This window comes from Rhinolophus hipposideros (genome assembly GCF_964194185.1).
Source record: "Rhinolophus hipposideros genome assembly, chromosome: 8".
Classification (NCBI taxonomy): domain Eukaryota; kingdom Metazoa; phylum Chordata; class Mammalia; order Chiroptera; family Rhinolophidae; genus Rhinolophus; species Rhinolophus hipposideros.
Window position 1 is genome coordinate 95,234,959 of NC_138054.1, and position 23,735 is coordinate 95,258,693.

The 23,735-nt window shown below is 64.8% G+C and overlaps 3 protein-coding genes across 10 annotated transcripts; 1 reads left to right on the forward strand and 2 right to left on the reverse strand.

Moving 5' to 3' along the window:
* The first annotated feature begins 2,279 nt into the window (after positions 1-2,279).
* DVL1 (dishevelled segment polarity protein 1) lies at positions 2,280-14,280 on the forward strand. Of its 5 annotated transcripts, XM_081055361.1 has the most exons (16): positions 2,280-2,561; positions 7,698-7,767; positions 7,954-8,075; positions 8,337-8,440; positions 8,692-8,830; positions 9,407-9,500; positions 9,584-9,653; positions 9,758-9,897; positions 9,970-10,046; positions 10,118-10,185; positions 10,324-10,476; positions 11,053-11,184; positions 11,264-11,431; positions 11,512-11,718; positions 12,379-12,417; positions 12,945-13,055. In XM_081055361.1, exons 1-15 carry the CDS (start codon positions 2,392-2,394, stop codon positions 12,387-12,389), a joined length of 1,725 nt encoding a protein of 574 aa, XP_080911487.1. In that variant the 5' UTR covers positions 2,280-2,391; the 3' UTR covers positions 12,390-12,417; positions 12,945-13,055. The 5 variants fall into 5 exon arrangements, with proteins under 5 accessions (XP_080911487.1, XP_080911484.1, XP_080911485.1 ...); XM_081055358.1 differs by lacking the exon at positions 12,379-12,417 and having other exon boundaries at positions 12,945-14,280; XM_081055359.1 differs by lacking the exon at positions 12,379-12,417 and having other exon boundaries at positions 10,324-10,401; positions 12,945-14,280.
* On the reverse strand, positions 14,274-18,243 carry TAS1R3 (taste 1 receptor member 3). Its single transcript, XM_081055357.1, has 6 exons — positions 18,016-18,243; positions 17,628-17,928; positions 16,760-17,539; positions 16,456-16,659; positions 16,194-16,314; positions 14,274-16,053 (listed from the first exon to the last, which is right to left on the reverse strand). Exons 1-6 carry the CDS (start codon positions 18,198-18,200, stop codon positions 15,089-15,091), a joined length of 2,556 nt encoding a protein of 851 aa, XP_080911483.1. The 5' UTR covers positions 18,201-18,243; the 3' UTR covers positions 14,274-15,088.
* Positions 18,244-19,747: 1,504 nt separating this feature from the next.
* Positions 19,748-23,652, reverse strand: CPTP (ceramide-1-phosphate transfer protein). Of its 4 annotated transcripts, none has more exons than XM_081056015.1 (4): positions 23,574-23,630; positions 21,902-22,047; positions 21,472-21,606; positions 19,748-21,353 (listed from the first exon to the last, which is right to left on the reverse strand). In XM_081056015.1, the coding sequence occupies exons 3-4, from the start codon at positions 21,591-21,593 to the stop codon at positions 20,831-20,833; spliced, it is 645 nt and encodes a 214-aa protein (XP_080912141.1). In that variant the 5' UTR covers positions 21,594-21,606; positions 21,902-22,047; positions 23,574-23,630; the 3' UTR covers positions 19,748-20,830. The 4 variants fall into 4 exon arrangements, with proteins under 4 accessions (XP_080912141.1, XP_080912139.1, XP_080912138.1 ...); XM_081056013.1 differs by having other exon boundaries at positions 21,472-21,662; XM_081056012.1 differs by lacking the exon at positions 21,902-22,047 and having other exon boundaries at positions 21,472-21,662; positions 23,574-23,652.
* Positions 23,653-23,735: the final 83 nt, after the last annotated feature.

A 23,735-nucleotide genomic window follows, 5' to 3' on the forward strand; every position in this document is an offset into this window, starting at 1 on the left:
ACCAGCTTTATTACTTAGTAGATCCCAGAAACGGGGTGGGGGTTGAGTCGGGGGAAGGACAGCCCTCTATCCCAGGTCACCAGCCAGCAGGAGATGAGAGCAGAGTAGAAGCACCTCCTCTTACGTGGTGGTTGTGGGGCGGTCACTAATTTTTCACCAGCTCCACTCTTAATGGTCATTTTAGAAGGTGCCTGGGAAAAGCCGGCCAGGAATCTAAGCTCGAGTCCTACTCTGAGTCCAGACTGGTCTGAGTAGGATTGTCACATGAAATGCCGGGACAGCTACTCAAGTAGCTGTTTGCTCACGCCCTCTCTCCAAGGACCGACCCACAGTGCCAAGGCAAGAAGGCAGGCTGGCCTGGGTGGGGGCTGTGGCTTGCTTAAGAATGTGCCTCCCTCCCAGCCCAGTGACTCCTGGCCCCACAATGGCCACCACTGCCACCGGGCAAGGTCCCTCCTGTAAGGACTCCGGCTCTGTCCACAAACTCACCCCTCCTTGCAGAGCCTGGCCTGACCACAGCAGTATCAGCTGGGATTGGCTACCAGCTTCTCTCCTGTGACTTGGACTGTCAAGTGGGGAAGAGAAGCTCAGGGGCATCAGATGCCCTGAATCTGTGTGACCAGCAGCCATTTGTGTCTGGCCTGGGGGTTTCTGGTCTCCTGTGAGCTCTCAGGGCAGGCATTGTCTCCCTCTTTCGCTGGACACACAGCAGAGAGCTGTGGTGGACCCTTGGTCTAAGGCTGCCCTGCCTGGCTTCCTCACATTACCTCGGGGCAAACCAAGATCGAAGGGAGAAGGCCCAGGCTTTGTAGAATGGGTGCCAACCTCACAGAGCCCTGTCCACTCTCCCCATCAGAGCGTAGGGGAATGGAGGGCAGGACCCCTGGCCTAGGCTGACCTGGGGTTGGTCCCCAGCCTGGGCTCAGGGACTTAGGTCCAAACTTTGGGTCCTCCAGTCACTGGTGGACTGGTGGGCTCTTTTCCTGCGGTGGCCCACTGCCTGAGGATGGTCATGACCAGGCAGATGGGCGAGTCCCAGGCTCCAGCCATCTTCAAGGTGGATGCTGGGAAAGGGTCACAGGGCATCACAACCCCCTTCCCCATCACCTCGGGTCCCATCCTAGGGACGCTCCTCTTCTTGTCACTCGCCAGCGTAGGACTCCCTCTGGTGGCCTCCAGTCTTCCTCTTGGGGTAAGGGGGAGGGAGAGCCACTCACCCCAGTGGAGGGCTTGACCCTTCATAGCCTGAAGGGCGTGGCTTCAGGTCTCTCGACCCATGGAGGATCCCAGGCTGATTTGATTGACAGCGGCCGGGGAAGAAGAAAATGCCATTACCTGCTACCAGAAGCACCATGCCTGGGCACCTCTGTGCACACGTACGCGCACACAGCTGTGTGCTGACCCGTTGTCTTGGCATCACACACACCCGCACTCCCCGCTCCACCACCCATTCACTTGGCCCTTGTTTCTCTGAGCCCCCGGGGGTCCCAGCAGAGGGCGCGCGATGTCGGAGCTGGCGCGGGGGCGCAAAGCGACCAGGTGTCCTCGGATCCGGGAGGCGACACAAGTGTCCTCAGCTTCCTCCGAGGCCCCCTGCAGCCCGATGATATGACCCGGAAGCTGTGACGAGGAAGTCTCCGACCTCTGAGCACCCACAAACCCGGGAGCCCTTGGAAGGGGAGGAGGGCCGGAACCCCGCCGAACGACACTCCCCGGAGGGCTCCCGGCGGGGCGGGGCGGGGCGGGGGGGTTCCCTTCTGACAGCTGGGGGCGCGATGTGCAGGTGGGTCTCCACCCAACTCCTGCCCCGGGAGGCGCAGCCCTGTCCGTCCAACAGCCCCGCGGGGCTGCGGCCCGCGAGTGTTGTGGGCGCCCCCGAACGCTCCGCCGCGGGGCTCGGGACTCGGGGACAGCGCGCTGGGGGGCCGCGCGCGGGTGCACGCACCGTGGTCCCGTACCCCGTGGTCCCACCCCCGCGCACGCCCCGCCCCCCGCGCGTGCGCGGCCCCGCCCCGAGCCGCAGGCGGCCCGGTGACGTCGGCGCCGCCGAGCTCTCGGGCGCCCCCCGCGGGCCGCGCGCTTGGCCGGGCGCCGGGCGGTCCCTGGATCTGCGCGGCCCGAGGGGGGCGGCAGGGCGCACGGACGCGGCCGGGCCTCGCGCGCTCCCTGCCTGCGTCCCCGGGCCAGGGGCGGATGGGCGGCCGCGGGCCGCGGGTTGGCAGCCGGAGCGCGCGCGGAGCCGGGGGCGGCGGGGCGGGCGGGGCCGGGGTGGCCGGGCCGGGAGCGGCGGGCGGGCGGGGCGCAGGCCAGCGGCGGGGAGGCGCCCGCGTCCGAGCCCCGGGCCGGGCCTGAGCGCCGCGCAGGCCCCGCGCCCGCCGCCGTCGCCGCGCCATGGCGGAGACCAAGATCATCTATCACATGGACGAGGAGGAGACGCCGTACCTGGTCAAGCTGCCCGTGGCGCCCGAGCGCGTCACGCTGGCCGACTTCAAGAACGTGCTCAGCAACCGGCCGGTGCACGCCTACAAATTCTTCTTCAAGTCCATGGACCAGGACTTCGGGTCAGTGGGCCGCGCGCGGGGGCCGCACTTGTCTGCGCACGGCGGGGCCTTCGGGATCCCGGGGCTGGGGCTGCGGGACGTGCCTTCGCGCCCCGGTGTGATGGGTGTCCACCTGTCTGCGCGCTGAGCTGGGGACGCATGGGCCCTGACTGCCCCCAGCAGCCTGAGAGCTATGGACGGTCGTCTGGCGAGTGTCCTGGCGTCTCTACCCACTCGGGGCCTGGTCCTCTGTGCCTGAGTGTGTGGGAGCCGCGGGTCAGGGCCTGTGTCCCAGCGCCTCCCTGCAGTCCCACCTGGCATCGTTCAGACTCAGGGCCCTGCTCCTTCCGGTGGAGGTCAGGTGCTTAAGGCTGACCTGGAGCGCTTGTGATTTATGGGGACTGGAGCCAGAGGTGTGTCACTGGGGAAGGGCGGGGGGCCGCACTCCCAGCCTCCCAGTGGGTACCCTAGTTAGCATGGGGGGGAAAGAGGAAATGAGGTGATTTAGGACAGGGGCACAGACCTGTCTGCTGGGATCTGCAGAAGTTTCTGGAAGCTCAAGAAGCCTTCCGGCCCTCTCCAGGGTACTGCGGACAGGGCAGAGGTCAAGGGTCACTCTGCCAACCCCTGCCCTGGGGCTGCTTGCCCTGAGGCCTCTGTCCCTGCCGGGCCACACAGCACTTGGAGCAGCGTCTGGCTCAGCATCCCTGGGTCCACTGCCTGCCTGCCTGCTGGGGTGGCTGTCTGCTCAGAGGACTTCCCACTTGCCCTGGGCTGGGCCTCGGGGACTGTGAGCACCAGAGCTGGAGGCCGCTGTCTGCTCCAGGCCTGACCCAGCTCAGCCACCTGTAACCTGAGTCCCAGGCTCTGCAGTGCTGGGGAGGGGGCGCCCGAGGGCCCAGCAGGTGTGCCTGGCTGCTGTCTGGCAGCCAGGCAGCCGTGCCCTTGTGTGTGGCTGCGTCTTGGGACTTTGACATTGAGGCCATTTCCTGGATTCTGTGGTTTGCATGGGCACTGGGCGGCCCAGGTCAGGTCTGGCTGGTGCTACTCTGCAGCTCTCAGGGACCCGAGGGACATTTGGACGACTGAACTCTCTTGGGCTCCCCCTCCCCAAGGAGAGGCAGAGGGGAGGGTGTGTCCCTGGCAGTCTGGGAAGGCTGGACTCCTCTCCCCCTCCCTGCCCTGCCTGCTGGCCTTCCTGCTGGCCTCTGAAGGTGGGGCCCTGTGCTGGGGGGTCTGATCCACTCCTCCCTGCCCTCCTGGGCAGTCTCACACAGTCCCTGCTCCTCTGGCTCTGGATTGCTTTGACTGTGATTATTGGCTGTGTGAAAGGGGACTTTTATTTTTAACTTAGCTTATTATTTTAACAAAAGTTACTAAAGTCACACATGCCGTCTGTCACACACTGAAGCCAGCAGGGTGCTTGTGGTGTGGTAAGGTGTGTGCCCAGACCCCCAGCTTGCTGCCCTCAGACCGTGCTCTGGGTGCCTCCTGAGAGGCCTGTTGCTTCTCTGGTGCCTGCTAGCTACTGCGGGTCGCCCAGGAGCTGCAGAGACCCCCACCCACATGCACCCCCAGCGGAGGCCGTGCCTGTTGGGGGATTTGTAGGGCCTGTGAGTGTCCTGGCCAAGGAGGCAGGTGGACAGGCCAGTGTGGGTCTTGGAACAGGCCTAGAGTTCTTTAGACTTTCTGGAAATGGCTGGGATGTGGGAGGGAATAGGACTGGGTGGGAGGCAGTGAGCAGCTGTGAGGTCCAGGTGGGCCAGCACAGGGGATGGATTGGGGTGACACTGGAAGGCGCAGTGGGCAGACAGAATGGGGGAGGTTTACGTTGTTTTCTCCCTGGATCTCTGGCTGGTGGCCGGGTTGCCTCAGGAACGGGAGGACCCCCACGGCTGCCTCCTTTCTCTCCTCTCCTGAGATCGGTCTGCAGAGCTCCAAGTTCTAAATCGTATAGAGTCATTTATTCAGTGGGATAAACCCCCTCTGGGAGGTGTGACCCATTACTCATACTTATTGCAAAGGAAACCTAGGGGCCTTGTGGACGGAGTGGAGGTGGGGGGAGGGAGGGCAGCTCCCGCTGGACTGGAGCAGTGCCCCCACCCCATGACAGTGTGGCCTCAGATCAGGGGCTGTGAGCCTGGGCCCCTTGCTCTGACCACCCCCACCTCACTGTGGGCTGTGCCCTGAGCTGCCTGAGCTTCTTCTGTTCCTGACCACAGCTGACCACCTGGTAAGGGAAGTGGGAGTCTGCGGTGGGGCCACGTGTGCTGGACCAGGACCCACTCCCCACTGGTGTCTTTGGCCAAGTGGGCCAAGTGGGTCCTGCGCCCCCCTTTTCCCATGCAGGTCATGGCTGTTCTGACCCAGCAAAGCTGGGCAGGGTCTCTGGGCCTGTGCTGGGCTGGTCCTGAGCTGCAAGTGTGTGTTTGGTGAGTGGTGGTATAGGGAGGAGCCTGAGCCCAGTTCATGGGCTGTGAGGTGGAAGGTGAGGGTGTTGGGCTCGCCGCTCCCTCTCCCAGGGCTGCCGGGCACTTAGCTCTCCTGGCCGTGGCCCAGGCCACTCCATCTCTGGGCCACATGGCCTGTGGGCCCTGGCTGGTGCGGTGTGGGGATTGTGAGGCAGGGGGTGGGCGCGTGGCCTGGCTGAGTCTCCCTCTGCCTTCCGCAGCTGTGCCATCTGGGGTCAGTGGCCCCCGGAAGTGTTGGTCACCCCCCCAGAGCTGTGGCAGGGTGTGGAGGACTGAGCCCCCCTTGTCCTGGAGCCTGCGGTGTCTGAGCCTGGGGAGGGCTCTTTGAGGAATTGGGGGACAGCCCTTCTTCCCCTGTTGTGTGCCAGCGCTCTCTGCCAACTCCCTGTTGTGTGGTGGTAGTGGGGGGTACCCTCTGCCTCTGGGCACACACTTAGGGCCGTCCCACGGAGGACTGGCCCATGGAGTGCTGTGGCCGTGGGAGCCCCTCGGTCCTCCTGGGCCCTGGGCTGTGCTCAGCTCCAAGGGCCCTGCTCGGAGCAGATTCCTCACCAGGGCGAGTCTGCGGGGGTGGTGGGCGGGGCGGGGCGGCCACAAGTCTGAGGTTAACTGGGATCTTGCCAGGAATTCTGAGGTCCGGGCAAGATGCCACCAGAGGTGCCTGGGTGGCCTTCTCCGAGGGTCAGTGGAGACTGTTCCCCAGGTCTGCTCTCCCACCCGGTGAGGCTGGCCCAGGAGGGAGCCTCAGAGTGGCTAGGAGGAATTCCCCCCACCCCCAAGCCGACCTTGTCCCTCCCCCAGGCTTCTAGGCCAAAAGTGGGCAGCGTCTTGCATCCCACCGAGAGCCTGTGTCCTTGTCCTGGGGCTCTGGCACCTGTCCCTGTGTCTGCTCTGTCCTGGCCTCACGGGGCTGGGCCTGTGGGGCACCCCCAATCCCCACCCGCGGTGGAAGGCAGCATGCTCTGTTGTGTGGTGTGGGACGCGGGCTCCTCAGGCTGGGGGGAGGGGCCGGGGAAGCAGGACCTCTGGGGCCTGCCTGGGGGGCTCAGCGGCCTCAGGCAGCCCTGGGTGATGGGTCATCTAGAGGTCTTGGCTGGGTGGAAGCAGGGGCTTAAGGTGCTTCTGGGTACCTGGGGGAGCGAGGCAGGCCCTGTGGCATGGGAGTTTGGGTTGCTGTTCTGGCCCCGTGCGTGAGTCTGAAAGGACGGGAGCTTGGATATGGAAGGGAGGCCGCAGGTGGGGCCACCTGGGCTGTGTGGGGACCAGGGCCCTGCTGGGTCTCTGTGGTTGCCGTCACTCAGAGATGGTGCTCTCGGCCCACAGGCCCGCCGTCTGTCAGCTGCAGTGGGCAGAATCCCAGTGTCCCCGGCCACCTCAGGTCTTCTGTGGTGACAACCTCGTGTGTCCTTGGCCGAGTTCTGGGTGGGGTCACGGCCTGCCCTGGAAGCTCAGCTCTGCAGAACTGTAGTGTGGACATGGGGTCTGCCCCTCACAGGGGAGCGGAGGTCCTGAGAGGCGAACTTTTCTGCCGGTGGGGGTGTCCACCTTATTGGTGCATGTGGGGCTGGCCCTGGGAGGCGTCTAAAGGACTGCTGCAGGAGCCTGGCAGGGGTCCTCTCCCCCAGGCTGGCCCTGTCTCCTCCATCCACTCTGGGGCCCCCTCCAGAAGACTGGGTGAACTGAGGCCTTGCTCCCTGGCTGGGAGTGTGGGGTGCTGGCCAAACTGAGGCTGCTTCCTGCCTGGTCTTCTGCCTCCCGTTTCTCCGCTGGCCCAAATCTCAGGCTTGGAAATCCCCCTGTGCTGGGCAGGGCTGGGCTCCAGGGAGCAGGGTGTCACGGTCTCCTCCCACTGCAGCCTGCAGCCCAGCCTGCCCTTCTCCCTGGGTCTCCAGGAGGCCACAGAGACACAGCCCCTCCACAGCTGCTTCTGTGAGCTGTGCTGGGTGCTGACCCCCCCCCCTTTGAACCTGAAACCTGGACCGCCACAGCTGTTTCTGACCCCAGGGTCGTCAGTCTGCTTCCCAGTCAGGGAGCCTGGCCCTGTGCTTCCTGCCTCCCCTACCCTGCACGCCCACCTGACCAGGGCAGCTTTAAAAACCTGGGCTGCGCTGGGCAGGGACCTCCGGGGCTAACTTCTCAGGGGGCCCAGCTGTCCTCCCAGGTCTTGAGTTGAGCTGGTACAGCCCATGGGGGTCTGCTTGTCTCCCTGGCTAGGCAGGTGGCCTGCCCTCAGAATGTGTGTGTGTGTGTGTCTGTGTGTGTGTGTGTCTGTGTGTGTCAGTGTGCTGTGTCATCTTGGCCTGCCTGTGTCCGTGGGGTATGACAGCCCTCGCATCTATGCTCAGGCCTGCTCTGGGCCAGGGGTGGCGCAGAGCCGGACACAGCCACCCCCCACAGATCCACCCGTGGGGCCCGCAGCACGCAGCAAGATTGCTACAGGCAGTGACAGCCCAGTGCTGGAGGGTCGGGGGTCTGGACCCCCTTGATGGGCCCTCAGGAGGATGCTGAGGGTCCCCAGGAAGAGAATGTGCTGGGCAGGGGCATGCACACAGACTGACTTCTGGGCATGTGGCCGGGTGCCCTGGTGTGGCACACACCTTGCACAAGGGTTGGGGGCTTATCTCCAGAGCCCACTGATGGGAGTGGGCCCCAGTGCGGGTGGTCTCATGGTGGTGTCTGCCTGCAGGGTGGTGAAGGAGGAGATCTCGGCCGATAATGCCAGGCTGCCCTGCTTCAACGGCCGCGTGGTCTCCTGGGTGAGTCTGTGGGACATTGGCACAGGGCGCTCGGCCAGGGTGGGGATGGTTCCAGAGTTGCAGGGGTGCTGGGCTCAGGCGAGCTGGGTGTGAGTGGGAGGGGGCTGGTCCCCTGAGCCCTGGGCGCCCTGCGAGGGATGGCCTAGCGGCTGCTGGGCATCACTGAGCTATCGTTCTCCTCCGCAGCTGGTCCTGGCTGAGGGTGCACACTCAGACGCAGGGTCTCAGGCCACTGACGGCCACACAGACCTGCCCCCACCACTTGAGCGGATGGGCGGCATTGGGGACTCCCGGCCCCCGTCTTTCCAGTAAGAACTCAGGGGGACTGAGCCCGGTGGTCCTGAGGGGCCCCTGCCAAGACCTGTTGGGGGGTTGGGCAGCTGAGCAGGGACTCCTGGTCAGTAGATACTGGTCAGCAGAGAGGGCGGGCCGAGAGGCCCAGACTAGACAGGGGTGGAAGAGGGCCTCTGCAGAGTCAGGGTACACCAGGCAAGGGGAGGGGAGAGACTGAGAGGGCATCCCAGGCATTGCGGGGCAGGCCTGCCCAACCCCTCTTCTCGTCGGAACAGCCCAAATGTGGCCAGCAGCCGTGACGGGATGGACAACGAGACCGGCACAGAGTCCACGGTCAGCCACCGGCGGGAGCGAGCCCGGCGCCGGAACCGCGAGGAGGGTGAGAGGCCACGCCCCAGGCCCCTGGGCCCCACGCGCAGCCCAGGTCTCTGCTGATCCGGAGTTACTGCCTCAGCCCGGTGGGGGTCTCTGGGGAGCACTTCCAGGCCTGACTTCCTGCACCCCAGTGACCCCCAGCAACGGCACGGTCACCCTGCCAGTGCCCAGGTCAACAGGTGCTTGAGGATGCACAGGCCACCCATGACCCCCAGGGGACCCCAGAGTTGACTCCCCTCTCTGCTGTCCCCACAGCTGCCCGGACCAATGGGCACCCGAGGGGGGACCGGCGTAGGGACCTGGGGCTGCCCCCTGACAGTGCGTCCACCGTGCTGAGCAGTGAACTTGAGTCCAGCAGCTTCATTGACTCGGATGAGGACGACAACACAAGCCGGTGTGTGTGCATGGGTGTGTGCAAGCTGGCATGTGGGTGTGCAAGTGGGTATGTGTGCGTGGGTGTGTGTGTCCTGGGTGCGTGGGTGTGAACAGATGTGCATGTACATAGGGTGGGGCAAGTGTGCATATGTGCATAGGTGTGTGCTGGTGTGTGCATGTGCAGGTGACAGGTGTGTGCGCACGAGGGCGTGCATGCACGCACAGGTGTGTGTGCACGTTGTGTGGTGTGCACAGGTGCATGTGCTTGTCCGTGTGCGTGCTGTGCACACGAGTGTGCCAGTGCAGCTGCCATGCTGGCTCACCCTGTGTTTGTGTCCATGTTTGCCTGAGAGTAGTGACCCCCCCCCCCGTAGGTGTGGGGTTTGCTGCGTGTCACGTGTGCGGGGTGGTGTGTGTGCACAACCAGGAGCAGACCCTCGTCCTGAGCAAACTGCCCAGGCCCCCGCCCCAGCACCTCTGGTACCCGCCCCGTCCCCCGCCGTGTCCTGATTCTGTGAAGGGGTGAGGGCGCCTGTTCTGTCACCTCGCCTCAGTCCTGCAGCTTCACGCCTGCCCCCTGACTCCTTGTCCCCAGGCTGAGCAGCTCTACCGAGCAAAGCACCTCCTCCCGGCTCATCCGGAAGCACAAGCGGCGGCGGCGGAAGCAGCGCATGCGGCACACGGACCGCGTAGGTAGCGGTGGCGGCCGCGCGTGGGTGGGGTCCGCCCGCGCGCGCCTTCCCGCAGCCCCTCACCTGGCGGCCCTCCACAGGCCTCGTCCTTCAGCAGCATCACGGACTCCACTATGTCCCTGAACATTATCACTGTCACCCTCAACATGGGTGAGGCTCCAGCGGGGTCGCTGGATGGGGCCGGGCCCTGGTAGGGTGGGGGGCCCTCCGTGGGGGGAGCCACGGGCGGGGCTGCTCACCGCACCCCCCAACAGAGAGGCACCACTTCCTGGGCATCAGCATCGTGGGCCAGAGCAACGACCGCGGGGACGGCGGCATCTACATTGGCTCCATCATGAAAGGCGGGGCCGTGGCTGCCGACGGCCGCATCGAGCCAGGGGACATGCTGCTGCAGGTGCGGGCCTGGGGAGGCCCTGGGGGCGGAGAGGTCAGCACCGCCCGCCATGCTGAAGCCCTCCCCTCACAGGTGAACGACGTCAACTTTGAGAACATGAGCAACGACGACGCCGTGCGGGTGCTGCGGGAGATTGTATCCCAGACAGGGTGAGGCATGGGGGGCCGGGGGCGGGCCCGTGGGGCTTCGCCCGTGTGACCTGCCCCTTCCCACCTTGCAGGCCCATCAGCCTCACCGTGGCCAAGTGCTGGGACCCAACCCCCCGGAGCTACTTCACTGTCCCAAGGGGTGAGTGACCCCATGGGCTGATGGGTGGGGGATGGGGGCCCGCAGCCCAGCTGAAGGGCTTCTCTCCTCTCTGCCCTGTGCTCCGCTTCCTCTCCCACCGTCTGTCCGTCCATCTGTTGCCACGTGGTGGCCGCCCAGCTGACCCGGTTCGGCCCATTGACCCTGCTGCCTGGCTGTCGCACACCGCGGCGCTGACCGGAGCCCTGCCCCGCTACGGTACGAGCCCCTGCTCCAGCGCCGTCACACGCACCAGCTCCTCCTCACTAACCAGCTCTGTGCCCGGCGCTCCACGTAAGTGGCAGCTCATGAGTTTAGGGAACAGAGGCACCAGGGCCCAGGACAGGCCGACGGGCCCACCCGGTGGGGCACACTCGAGGGCCATCCCAGCCTCAGGGCTGTGCTGCTGCCAGGCCCATGCGTGCAGACGCAGTGCCGACAGAGTGCTCATTTTCTGTGTGGTGGGGGTGGAAGGTGGCTGGGGGGCTGGCCAGCCCTGGGGTACCTGCCCAGGACTCTGCTGTGCCAGGAGTGGGGAGAAGCAGGTGCATGTAGGGGGTCCTCACGCTGCTTGGCTGCCGCTGACATGACTAACAGCCCCAGCTGGTTGGCGCAGGGAGGGGAAGAGGCTGATCTCACAGGCTCTGGGCTGTGGGTGGGGCAGCCTCACCGTGGTTTGGGCCCAAGGTCCGCTTGGGGAAGGAGACCAATGTCACCCTCTCCCCCCTGCACCCCCTCAGCCCCACAGCCCTGGGTTCCATCGGGTGGTGGACGGGCTGCAGTCACCCAGCCTCTAGGGGGTGTTGCAGGCAGGCGGGTGGCTGCCGAGTCCTCCTCCCACGCCGGCTGAGGCGGGGCTGTGCCTTGCAGAGCTGGAGGAGGCGGCGCTGACAGTGAAGAGTGACATGGGTGTCGTGGTCCGGGCCATGCAGCTGCCGGACTCCGGCCTGGAGATTCGTGACCGCATGTGGCTGAAGATCACCATTGCCAACGCCGTCATCGGTGCGTGCCTGCTGGAGCGCAGGGTGGGGGGTGGGCGGCGGCCCTGGCGGCTCTGGGCCTGACACGTGCCTCCGGCCAGGGGCTGACGTGGTGGACTGGCTGTACACCCACGTGGACGGCTTCAAGGAGCGGCGGGAGGCGCGCAAGTACGCCAGCAGCATGCTGAAGCGGGGTTTCCTGCGGCACACGGTGAACAAGGTCACCTTCTCCGAGCAGTGCTACTACGTCTTTGGGGACCTGTGCAGCAGTGAGTGGGGGCTGCGGGGCGGCGCCCCGGGGGGGCCAGTTGCCCTCCTCTCACCCTCACCCGCCCTCCCCTTCTGTCAGATCTCGCAGCCTTGAACCTCAACAGCGGTTCCAGCGGGGCCTCAGATCAGGACACGCTGGCCCCGCTGCCCCACCCGGCCGCCCCCTGGGCCCTGGGCCAGGGCTACCCCTACCAGTATGCAGGGCCCCCGCCCTGCTTCCCGCCCGCATACCAGGACCCCGGCTTCAGCTACGGCAGCGGCAGTGCTGGCAGTCAGCAGAGTGAAGGTGAGAGCCTGTGAGCCCAGCCCCGCCGTCCCCACCGCCTGGCTCTGCCCTGTGTGCCACCCCCTCCCCCCCACCCTGTGCACTCCCGCCTGCTCTGTGCTCAGGCCCTGGGTGGCTGCCTTTGGAAGGGGTGAATGGTTGAGGGGATGGGGAGAAGGATTGTGGTGGTTGTGGGGGGCTGATGTCCCTGGCGTGGCAGAGGCATGAGGCCAGGAGATGCTGTGGGGAAGGGCAGTGCAGTGGTCTGGTGAGGGTATGGCAGAGGGGCCCCAGGATTCAGTGGTCGGACAGCTTCGCCCTGGCACCTGCAGCCCAGCAGGAAACCAGGGTAGGACAGCTTGACACATGACCACATCCCCACACTGGGATGTGTGGGGAGCTGAGGGGAGAGCCCGGGGGGGCTCCCTTAGGAGAAGCCCTGGCCCAAGGCTGAGTGGGGCTCAGTGAGACTGGTGGACGAGTGCCCACAGGGTTTAGGGACAGGTCAGGCAGCTGGCCCAGTAGACCTGGGCAGGAGAGCGGGTCGGAGGGCAGTGGTGCCCGAGGGGAAGCTGTGTTGGGCGCCTGTGGAGCCTGGACAGGCCCAGCTGGTGGCGGGCAAGGGTGCTGGGCTGGACCTGCTGTGTAACTCATGCTATCCCTTGCTTTGTGCTGAGCAAGCCTTAGACTGAAGGACTAGCGGAATGGACCTCGGGGCCGGTAAGCCAGGGTCCTGCCCGGTGTCCCTCTCGGCATGTCCCCAGTCAGCCAGCGTCCTCGGGTTCCCAATGCTTCCTGAGAACCCAGGACAGGGCTGAGCCGAGTGGTTGGCCAGGGCCCTGGGGTCCAATGGAAGGTGGGTCTTTGGGTGGGGTCCCAGGATGGCCGACGGTAGCGCCGGCACACAGGCCCTTCATGGGTTTCTGTTTCTCAGCTGCGAGACCAGGCCCTCAGTGCGGGCATTGGGGTGAGGTGTGGGGGCATCACGCTGGCTCCAAGCGTCCCCGCCTGCCTGCCACTGTCCCCCAGCCCCCTCTCCCCCCCCCCCGCCCCGCCTGCTGCAGCTGCTCCTGCGTGTCTGGGAGGGCCAGCCCTGCCCTCGTGTCTGCATGGCTGCCCCCTCCCATCCCCAGCCCGGCTCGGGACACCAGGTTCTGCCCCTGTGTGCCCTGGCAGTGGTCAGTCGTCCTGAAAGAGGCAAGGCCTGGCACTGACCATCTATTCCTCTCTCCCCTTCTCCACCCCAGGAAGCAAAAGCAGCGGGTCCACCCGGAGTGCAGGCGGGAGCAGCCGGCGTGCCCTGGGCCGAGAGGAGCGTCGGGGAGTTGGGGCTGGGGGCAGCGGCAGCGAGTCAGACCACACAGCCCCAAGCAGAGCAGGTGGCAGCAGCTGGCGGGAGCGTCCGGCTAGCCAGCTGAGCCGTGGCAGCAGCCCACATAGCCAGGCCTCAGCCACCGCCCCGGGACTCCCCCCATTGCACCCCCTGACAAAGGCGTACTCAGTGGTGGGTGGGCCACCTGGGGGGCCTCCCGTCCGGGAGCTGGCCGCTGTCCCCCCAGAGCTGACAGGTAGCCGCCAGTCCTTCCAGAAGGCCATGGGGAACCCATGTGAGTTCTTTGTGGACATCATGTGACTGAGGAGAGCGTGCCTTTAGCCCCGCTGTGCCGTGGGGGAGCTGGTGGTCCTGTCACTCCCGCAGGAGGGCACTTGTCTTAGCGGTGGCCTTCCTGGGTCAGCCTGTGCTTCCATGTGCACAAGTGGCCATGCTGTGGGGTCCGGGGCTGGACAGTGCGGGAGCAGGTTGGAGGGGAGGGCTGAGGGCAGCCCAGACCACCCCGGCCTGGGCTCAGCGCCCTGCTCACTCCTGGTCAGAGCAGCTGTGTCCACGCAGACCCTTTGAGGGTGCTTCTGTCTCTGCTCACACAGGTCTGACCTGTCTCCTGTGGCATGCGCCTCAGGGACCCCCAATCACCACAGAGCTGTACACAGGGCCCCAGACCAAGCTGAGAGGTGGCTGATGGGCCTGGGTCCCACTTGTCACCCAGTTCTAAGGCCCCACCCATCGTGCCCAGACTGGGCTTCTTGGGGGTGGAATTGGGACCCCTGGACCCCTCCATAGCTTCCCATGGTAGGGGTATAATTTATTTATTTATTGCTTGGCCTGTGTCCTCTGGAGGAGGTGGTAGCCAAGTCAGCCTCCAAACACACACCTGGCTGGAGCAGTTTGCATGTCCCCCCACCGCTGAGTCTGAGTGAGTGCAGGGACAGCTTGTATGTGCAGGTGTGTGGGAAGGTCCGTGAGCGGAGACGGGCGTGTTTCAGCCAGCGGCAGCGGTGGCACACCCCTGAGGGGGGATGGCACAGATGCAGACAACTGGTGCAGGGGCGGGTCTGGGGGGGAGGGGCAGCCAGCCCGCCCTGCCTTGCTGCCCACCTGCACGCGCCGCTTCCTTCCCAGTGTCTGGCCTGCACACGTCTGCGCTGTAGATACTGGATCAAGTCAGAGCATCATCTGGATAGTTAATAGAGCTGCTTCTGTGGAAATGCTATTTTAAACACTAAAAAGCATTTAATTTTATGGGACCAATGTGTAGCCTGTATCTTTTCTCCTGCCCAGTCTCCTGCCTGAGGAGACTGGGACGTGGGGGCCATCCAGCTTTTCGAGGGTCTGGCCAGGTGCTGTCCTCTGGGTCCCAACTCAGCGACAAGGCTCTAACCCAGTGCAGGCCGCCCGCAAGGACCTGGCAGGAAGTCTTCCATCCGTGGTGCTGGCTCCTGGCTCCAGGGGTCCTGGCGGCTGGCGCTGGCCGTGGTGCTGATCCCGTGCCTTGGCTCTGTCCGCGGTGCTGGTGATAGGCGACCCTTTTCTACCCGCTCAGGGATGGAGGAAGCTGGGTGCCCCATTCCCCCTCAGCAGGCCTCTACCCTGCACTGGGGCCCGTGGTCAGGGCAGCTATAGCCCACTCACCAGCCCCCCACTCCAGTGATGATGGGAGGGGTGTTGGATAGGGGAACCCGGGCATAGCCCAGCCAGGTGAGTGATACCTAGCTTGGCCTTCAACTGGCCTGGCTGGGGGCTTCATGTGAGCTTGGTATGGGCTGCAGGGCAGCTGTCTAGAGGCCTTTGTCCAGCTGCGGCCCCTGGGCAGGTCTTGGACAAAGACAGCCTGACTCTGGGGCCCCAGATGGGGAGATCTCAGGGCTGAGCCCCCACGTGCACACTGCATGCCTGGGGTCGCTGTCAGGTCAAGGTCAGCAAACAGCCTGGGATCAGAATCTACAGGTGGGAATCTCAGCAGAGTTGGGTGCAGTCTGTAGGTCACTGCATAGGGACTTGGTTTGGGGTCATCTCGATTAGGTCTGGGTTCACTCAGTCAGGTCAGGTCAAGGGTCACTCATTTTTGCTCTGAGTCTCCTCTTCATCCCCGCTTCCACCCCGCCCTCTGACACCGCCAGGACCCCCTCCCAGGAAGAACTCGGGGGTGTTGCATTCTGGCCGCCACAGCAGCAGGTAGCACCTGGGCAGGTGGAAGGTGACCAGGATTCCCAGGACACAGAGGAGGCTGGCGCCCATCTGCACAGCGGGCTGGTAAGCCACATGCACATTGGCAAAGAGGGGCACAAAGGAGACCCAGGTGACGAAGTAGGTCAGCATGGCAAAGGTGAGGCCGCGGGCGCCATTGTAGCAGCCAGGCCGGGTCTGCACCAGGAAGGTGCCCAGGAAGCAGAGGGAGGCCAGCATGACGTTGGTGGCATGAACCAGGCCAAAGCTGACCCAGGAACGCACGCGACAGTGCACCAGCGCCTCCGTGGGCAGCACCTGCCAGTCTGTCACCACCTCCGGCGGGAAGGCCACCAGGTACCAGGCACACAGTGCCACCTCCACCAGCATGGCGAGCAGCATCGCCAGCCAGCCCCAAGGCCCCTGCAGGTGGCCACGCAGCTGACCCGCCCAGCTGGGCGGCAGCTCCGACTCCATGAAGATCTCGGCCGCCTGCAGGAGGAGCGTGCTGAGGCAGCCGGTGAGCGGGAGGTGGAGCAGCGGCTGCTGGGCCAGGCAGCTGGCACGGCCGGGCCGGCCAGGGAACAGGAGGACACTGAGGCACAGGAGGCCCAGGCAGGCCAGGCCAAAGCAGGCCCGCAGCCCGCCCGAGGCCAGAACCAGTGGACTGTCCCGATGCCGGACAAATAGCCCCAGCGCTGCCAGCACCAGGCCCAGAGTCAGGCCCAGCAGCACCAGCAGCAGCAGCACGGCCGGCTCCCCCCATGCCAGGAACCTGGGTCTTCGGGGGAAGCAGTGCAGGCTCCGGGCTGGGGACCACTGGTCCTGGTCACACTGGGTGCAGAAGAGGTCACCTGGTATGGGAGGAGAGAGGGTGCTGGGGGAATGGTCTCTGGGACCCTCTCTAGGCTCCTGACATTGCGAGTCTCCCTCCTCCACTCCTGCTTCAGGTTGTGTGGCCCGCAGGGAAGGGGCTCACCTGGGAGGGCCTCACCTGGGTTGCGCAGGTAGCTGCCTGCCTTGCAGTCCACACAGTCATAGCAACAGGAGTGGAAGCCCTTCACATGGCGTACCTGGCCCTTCTTGCACCTCCGTGAGCACTGGGACACTGGTTTCTGGTACAGAGACCTCAGGATAGGCTTTGCTCTGTTGTGTACCTGCCCAGGACCTGGGGACACCCCCTAGGTGGGGCCAGAGCTTGCTCCAGGCTGTGGGGGAGCCGGTGTGCAACTGGGGACACACAGCCCGGCACTCACCTCGTTCCTGGGTGTGTGCCACCACATCTGGGAGGGCAGCAACTGCAGGAGGCCATTGAAGGTACCCACAGTGCGTAGCTCGGGCTTCTGGTCCTGCCATACCCACAGCTTCAGGTCATAATCCATGTTCACGTTCCCACTGGTGTCAAACCGCAGTGCCTGGCCATGCGCTCGGAAGCTCAGGTTGTACATGTTCTCTAGGAGCTGGCGGAAGTGCAAGTGGTGGGCGGTGGGCATGGCACACGACCTCCAGCCCACCCCCCACCCCGATGCCGTCCCCCCAGGGCACACACAGGGGCCTCACCTGCCAGGGCCGCACGGGCTCCCGCACTGGGCAGCCCGAGGCAGTGCACAGCAGCGTGTTATGCAGGGCCTGGGCTACGCCGTATACAGCTGCATAGGCTGCGAAGGTCTGGGGGTGCAGCAGACCGGCAGACAGGTTCTCCAGCGTGATGTGGTCGCACTGGGGGCAGCGCGGCCCCAGCACATGCTCCTCCAGGCCTGGCTGCTCAGCGTCCAGCGAGGCGCAGAAGGCAGGGTCAGCAGCCAGGGCCAGGCGGGTCTGCACGTAGGACGCGAACGCCGGCATCGGGGTGCCCCGTTGCAGGAAGCCGAGCACGGTGCCCACCTGGGCCATGCCAGGCAGAGTCATGACCAGGTCCGAGGTCAGCCAGGCCTCGCTGGCCACCCACACCTTGGGCGAGAGCCTGCAGTGGATGCTATAGCTGAAGAGGGTGCGGGCGGCACGGGCAGAGGAGAACAGCACCACCACCTGCACGCCAGCGCGGCTCACGTGGCTCAGCAGACCCTGCATGGCACCCGCCTGCAGGTGGGGGGTATGGGGCGGCAGCAGGCCCTCGTGCGCGATGCAGATGCCCCGCGCACTGGCCAGGCTGGAGAACAGGCGCAGGCCCTGCTGGCCGTACGTGTCGTCGCTGCCCAGGGCAGCCACCCAGCTCCACTGCAGCTCCTGCAGCAGCTCCACCACGGCGGCCACCTGCACACGGTCGCTGGGCACCGTGCGGAAGAAGGATGGGAACGTTTCCCGGTTGCTCAGCAGGTCCACGCTGGCGCCGTAGCTCACCTGCAGTGGCCGGGGGTACGTCCTGACATGGGGGCTTCCGTGGGCAGGGCTGGTGAGGGGCAGGGATGCAAGCAGAGGTGGGGCGCACCTGGGGCATGAGGAAGAAACCGAAGAACTTGCCGGTGACGAAGGCGAGCTCGGAGGAGTGGGGCCCGATGACGGCCAGCACACGGGGCTGGTACAGCGTGTAGTCGCAGTAGGCGGCCACGTTATGGCTTCCTGCCTGGGCCATAAACATGAGGCTGGACTTCATGGTTACCACAGGCTCCGAGCACGTGTCGAATAGGTCATAGCCCAGGCGCAGCCCAGGCAGCAGGGTGGACCCTCTGTTGATCTCCTCCACGGCCATCTTCACGGCCAGTGCCCAGAGCAGGCCGCGCGACGAGAACCTGGGGCCACACAGGGCTGCAGGTGGCCCGCACCTCATCCCAGCTCTGGGCCCCCACCCCCACACTGGGTCGCCCCGGCCGCCCTACCTGGTGCATGTGGTGGTGTTGGGCTGTGTCCTGTTGCCGAGATCTGCGTCCTCGGTCGAGCCCAGGGGGAAGAGCCCGCCTAGCACGTAGTCCCCTTGCAGCCTCAGCTGCCGGGACAGGCACGATGCAGCGCTTGCCCCAAGGCCCACGAGAGCAGTGAGGCCCAGGAGGGCCAGGCCTGACATGGCAGGTGGCAGCTTCTGGCAGGGATGGCGAATGGGCAAGCCAGGTGGGGGCCCCAGGGATGATGAGTTGGGGCAGGGAGGGGTGGAGGATTTGCTTAGCAAAACCCGCACCCGTCCTCACCTGCTAGCCTGGGGGCCCCTGGAGATGTCTTTACTTTCCTGGGCCCATGGGTTTCCACACATCAGATTCTGTTATCCTGATACCACCAAATTCTCTAGCCAACAGTGACTGAGGCAGGCTCTGAGTGTCAACTGACCATGACCTTGTTACCCATGCCCAAGCCTTGTGGCACCCACCCCATTCCTGAAGGGGAGGATGGACACCCAGGACTTCTCTGCCAAAGGGTCCTGGGCTCTCCAGCTGCCTGTGGGAGGGGCTTGGAGGTGCCAGTGGCCTGGGGCATAGGCCCTGGAACCCCTTCTCTCCAGTCCTGGGGCGGCACTGTCAGCAGTCAGGAGGCAACTGCAGGAGTGGCTCCATCTGCAGGCCCAGGGGGCAGACGGAGGGGCTGTGTCCATAGGCCTGCACACCAGCCAGGACGACAGTGGACAGTTGCCAGCCTGGCCTTCATCCTACTACTGGGGTGGGGGCATGACCCTGTCTGGGAACAGTGCACCTGGGGGGGGCTGGGCCATTTCTCCACCAGAGGCCTGAGACCTGGCAATTTCAGGAGCCCTGTGGCTGGCTGTGCCCTACTGGGCCTGGGTCCCCGACACAGCAGGTGCCTCCCTATGGGGAGACAGAGCTCACAGCTGGGCCTGCATGCAAAGGAGGGAGGGGAGGCCGTAAGCAAATGCAGCCAGGGCAGCAGGTGTGCAGCGGGGGCTGGCCACAGTTCCTACTTCGCCTCCAGGTGCTGGGGACCTGAGTACTCCGGCCTGGGGGCCTGTCGGGCACCATGCACCCTGGTGAAGCTGGTGACGCCCCAGGGTGGGGGCTCTGGGCACGTCAACCCGGCAGGCCTGGCAGACATTTACGGGGCAGGGGACCCGGTGCTTGTCCATCCTCACTGCCTGTCGTGTGGAGCCCCCACTGCATGCACACGTGGGACACCCACATGCCCATGTGCATGCTCACCTGTGCAGCCTTCACTCTAGGGTCTGTGTACACCCCAGGATGTTCTCCCAGGAAAGTTCTTTACAGTCACTGGCCTTTGCTGGCACCACACAGGGCTCTGGTCTTTGCTGGGTATGGAGCACAGGAGCAGAGCCTGGCGTGGACTATTTGAGACAGGCCCTGGGCGGAGTGTGAGATGACCCTTCCTGATATGCCGCTCTTGTGGCACAGGGCAGCCCCTGCAGCCCTGGCTGCAGCCTGGGCATATGTCTTCCCACAGAGCATGTGGCTGGCCTTCCAACCCAGCCTCTGGGGTGACTCATGTCTGATTTCTCACCTGTAAATGGGGTAATCACATGGATTTCAGCAGGGGCGGGGGGGACCAAGCACAGGGACAGGCAGGCAGCACCACGCCCCCACCCATGGTGGCCCAGGCATGCCCCTTCCCCCTGGGTGGGCAGGTGATTGGCACACCCAATACCCCTGTCGTGGAGTGCAGTGGTTCTGTAATTGCAATTTATTTAGGTCAGAAAACCCACCACCCGTGTTATAATTTCCAAGGGTCTCACAGGCTCCACTTATGCATATCTGCTGTATGGGGACACTGACCCTTGGGTGCCCAAACGGCCCTGATCACAGTGAAGAGTCAGAGAAACAGGCCAGGCTCCCAAGGGTTCGGTGATGGCTGGGCTGGGTGTGGCTGACAGCCAGCCTACCAGGCCCGGGGTCCAGGACCCTCCTGGTGCCATGCGTCCTGAGTGTCCTGAGCTCCATGGGGACGGGGCGCAAGGGGCAGGGAAGAGGGGATGCAGCTTCTTGCTGGATGCCGGGGAGGGAGAGGCCAGCTGGCCCAGCAGTCATGAGCTCCCGGGGGCTTCGGGGCTGTGGTGTGCAGACACAGCTGCCTAGGGGAGAACCGGGCAGCAGTGTGGCTCCAGGAAGCAGCTGACATGTGCAGGCCTGTGTGTGTGGCTTCAATTCCCGGCTGTCACTGCTGAGGACATGTGGGCCCCCAGCCAACAAGGTGAGGAGCAGGGAGTGAGCTGCAGTGCCAGCTGCTGCCCAGGATCCCCTCCATGCTCTGGGGACAGTCAATCAGGTATGGAAGGGCCAGAAGCAGCCCATCCAGGCACAGACACTGTGTGTCCCAGGCCTGAGAAGGACACGCATCAGCTGGACACATCGGCTGGCAAGGAGTCTGCACTCCCAAGATGGGTGGCTTCCTCTTATTTCACAGACTGGACGTGCCGGCCAGGGCAGCCCCTCAAGCTTTTGTATAAACACTGACTCTGTCCCCCCACCTGCTTTCTGCACTTCACCCATCTGGGTAACACCTGACTGGACACACGCTGGATTTGGCTGAGGATAAAGCTAAAATGCGCACGGGCAGAGTGAGAGGACAGGTATGGAGCAGATAGCCAGTACGTGCTTTCTGTCTGCAGCCCAAGGGGGCCACACAGGCTCAGCTTGCAGGGGGACAGTAGTGTTCTTGCTTCTGGGGCATCTGGAAAGCTCCATGGCAGGATGGTCAGGCCCTAGAGGAAGGCAAGCATGCGGCCTGGGCTGCCAGCTCCTATGGCAGGTCCAGCAGGGCATGCTCGGTGTAGAGCTTCTGGGAGATACTGTACACGTGCTCGATGAAGGGCAGGGCTTCGCCCAGCATCTCCACAGCCTGCTCGGGGGACCCCACGTTCATGGTCTCCAGGAAGACCTTGCGTGTGGGCAGCGTGCAGAAGGCCATGGTGACGGCCTGGCGGATGACCCAGGGGTGGTAGGCAGCCAGTGAGGCGTTGTAGGAGTCGGTGCAGAGCACGGCAGTGCTTGCGTCCTCAGGGCTGGTGCGCAGGCCCTCCAGGAAGAGCTGCAGCCAGCGCAGAGCCCGGTGCAGCCGCAGCAGTGTCCGGCAACCCGAGTCGGGGTGACGGGAGCGTCGCTGCAGGTCTACCAGCTGGTGGCCCACCTCATAGGCCACCATGGACTGCAGGCTGACGTAGTGCTCCTGCTGGGGGCTGCTGCGTAGGCGCTCCAAGACCTGCACCTTTGTCACCAAGTCCTTGGAGATGAAGGAGAAGATGGCACCCAGGCTGTTCAGGAACCTGGAGGGGAAGGGGGCGCTCAGCTGGGTGCAGGGGGAGCCCGGCACGCGCAGGGCCACCACGCATGGGAGTGTGGCCGGGAAGGCCCCGGCCCTGGGCAGCGGCCCCTTGCACGCACCTGACCAGCCCCTTCCAGCCGGCGAGGTAGTGGTCCAGCAGCACCTCCTCCTTCTCGTTGAGACACTGCTTGAAACTGACCAGGACGACTCTTAGGTTGAAGTCCGACTCCAAGTCACCCATTTTTCAATACGGACTGAGATGCGGGGGAGTCGGGCTGGTGGGTTGTCTCCCTGAGAGTCAGCTCACTCCCTGGGCGAGTGGGCAGGAGCAGCAGGGAAGAAACAGCTGGGGCCCCAAGGCTCCCACTGAAAGCCCACCTCACCCTTCTGGGGAAGCGCACTCAGACACACCCGCTGACCCTGCCGTGCCCTTCACTGGGACAGGCGCCCGCAGACCTGAGCCTGGCTCCTCCTTGTCACTCAGGCCTGGTACAACCACTACTATGTCTCGCTAGCAGCAGACATTGTTACGTGTGTTCCCTCGCTTACTTGTGTACTGTCTGTCTCTCCCACTGGAGTGTCTCTTCTTACTAGTTGGAGAATCATGAGTTGATTCCTCCCCAGAGCCAGGCACTCTTCTAGGCACTCGGGTGCTCAGTGACAGACAATCAGCCCAGTCTGGTCATGGCAACATTCTAGTGTGGGGTGGGGGTGGGGATCAAACAATAACAAAGACCGGAAATTCCAACAGGGTAGGTAAGAGGATAATGGAAAAAGAGACAGTGGAGTGAGGGGATGCCGGGAGGGGCTGGCAGCCTCGATCCCCTTGCCTAGAGCTGCATTCATCCTGAAAGCCAGTGCAGAAGCTGGGGGCAGCACTTGCTGGACAGGTGAACAGACACCAGCCTTCTCACTCATACTGAAACTGTACATGTCCTGCACGGAAAGGTGGCTGGGACAAAGGTCTTCCCACACTGTGAAGACAGTCACAGGCCCTCCCTCAATCCCGGAAACGCCCTGGTACAGAGTCCTGCTTGGACCCCACTTACATACAAACAGTCACTCCACAAACATCCAAGCTGCTATGCACTGAGTGGGTGCCACTGAGCACCCTAGCCCTTGCCTCCCTGGGTGCCCAGGGCTGGCACTGCAGTGTGGCTCTGATGGGCCCTGGGAACTCAGCTGCATCTTACCTGGTGTCCAGGACAAACTCGCATCCCACTGGGCCTAGGGGATTCCTGTGTCTTTGGTGCTGAGTGCCCTACGGGGGCCCCCAGTGAGGGAGGCCACCCAAGCTGTGGTAAGAGCCCCACCCAGGAACAGGACACCTGCGAGCCTGTGCAGGCTCTGCCTCCCACTCTGTGGGCAGGTCACTCACCATCGTAAATCTTGGTCCTTTCATTGGGGAAAATGGGCCAGCACACTCTGCCTTGCCCACCGCCCACCACCCAGGTCTGATGGGGCCCAGTGGGTGCTGAAGGCCCCAAGGCCCCAGCATGCCTGGCATTGGGCGGAGCCCCGGAGGTGAGCTCACCCTGTCTCAGGTATGGGGACAGCAGTGCCTGTCCTCGGAAAATGGCTCTCCGGAGACTTCCAGCACCCCCTCCCGTCCTCAGGGCCTTGGTTTTCTGCCCTCGGGGGGCACTCACGGCTACCTTCCTGACCACCAGACATCCTGTGGGCCTGGCCTTCCTGCCCAGAGCCCACGCCAGCAACCAACAGGAGCTGCCAGGAGCCGTTCAGTTTGGAAACAGGAAGGGCAGTGGCCGTGCAGAAGGGTGGGCAGCCCGCCAGCTCTGAGAGGGTGATTCAGGGCGCTACCAAGGCTCCCCCAGGGGCAGCCCTCAGCCCCAAGGTCAGGACTCAGCGGGAGGCTGTCACCCAAGCCCTGTGGCTGACATGACACGAGTCCCCCAGGAGAAGGGGGCACCCACCGTGGCACCCCAAGCTCAGAGGGTGGGAGCGTGACCCTGTCCAAGATGTCCTGCCAGTCTCGCCTGGGACTCGAGGCTCCGGGGGGGAGGGGCGGGGGGGCGGCCCTGTCCGGCTCCAGCTGAGGCCCAGGGATAGGGCAGGGGCCCGGGCCCGGGGTCTGGGCCGGCGTAGAAGCAGGGCCCTGCGCCGCCCTGCCGTCCCTCGCCCGGCCCCTCGGCGATGCTCAGGGCCAGCCGGCCGGCCCGGTTTCCCCGCGGCCGGCCCGAGCCCGCCCCCCTGCGCTCACCTGCGATGCCGCCGCCGCCGCCGAGGCCGCCGCCGCCGTCGTCCTACCCGGCGCCCCGCCCCCTACCGGCCCCAGCGCCCCCTGTCGCCCAGGATTGGTTGCTGACTGCCCAATCAGGAGGCCGGACGCAGGGCCCGCGTATCCGGCCGACGCACCGGAAGC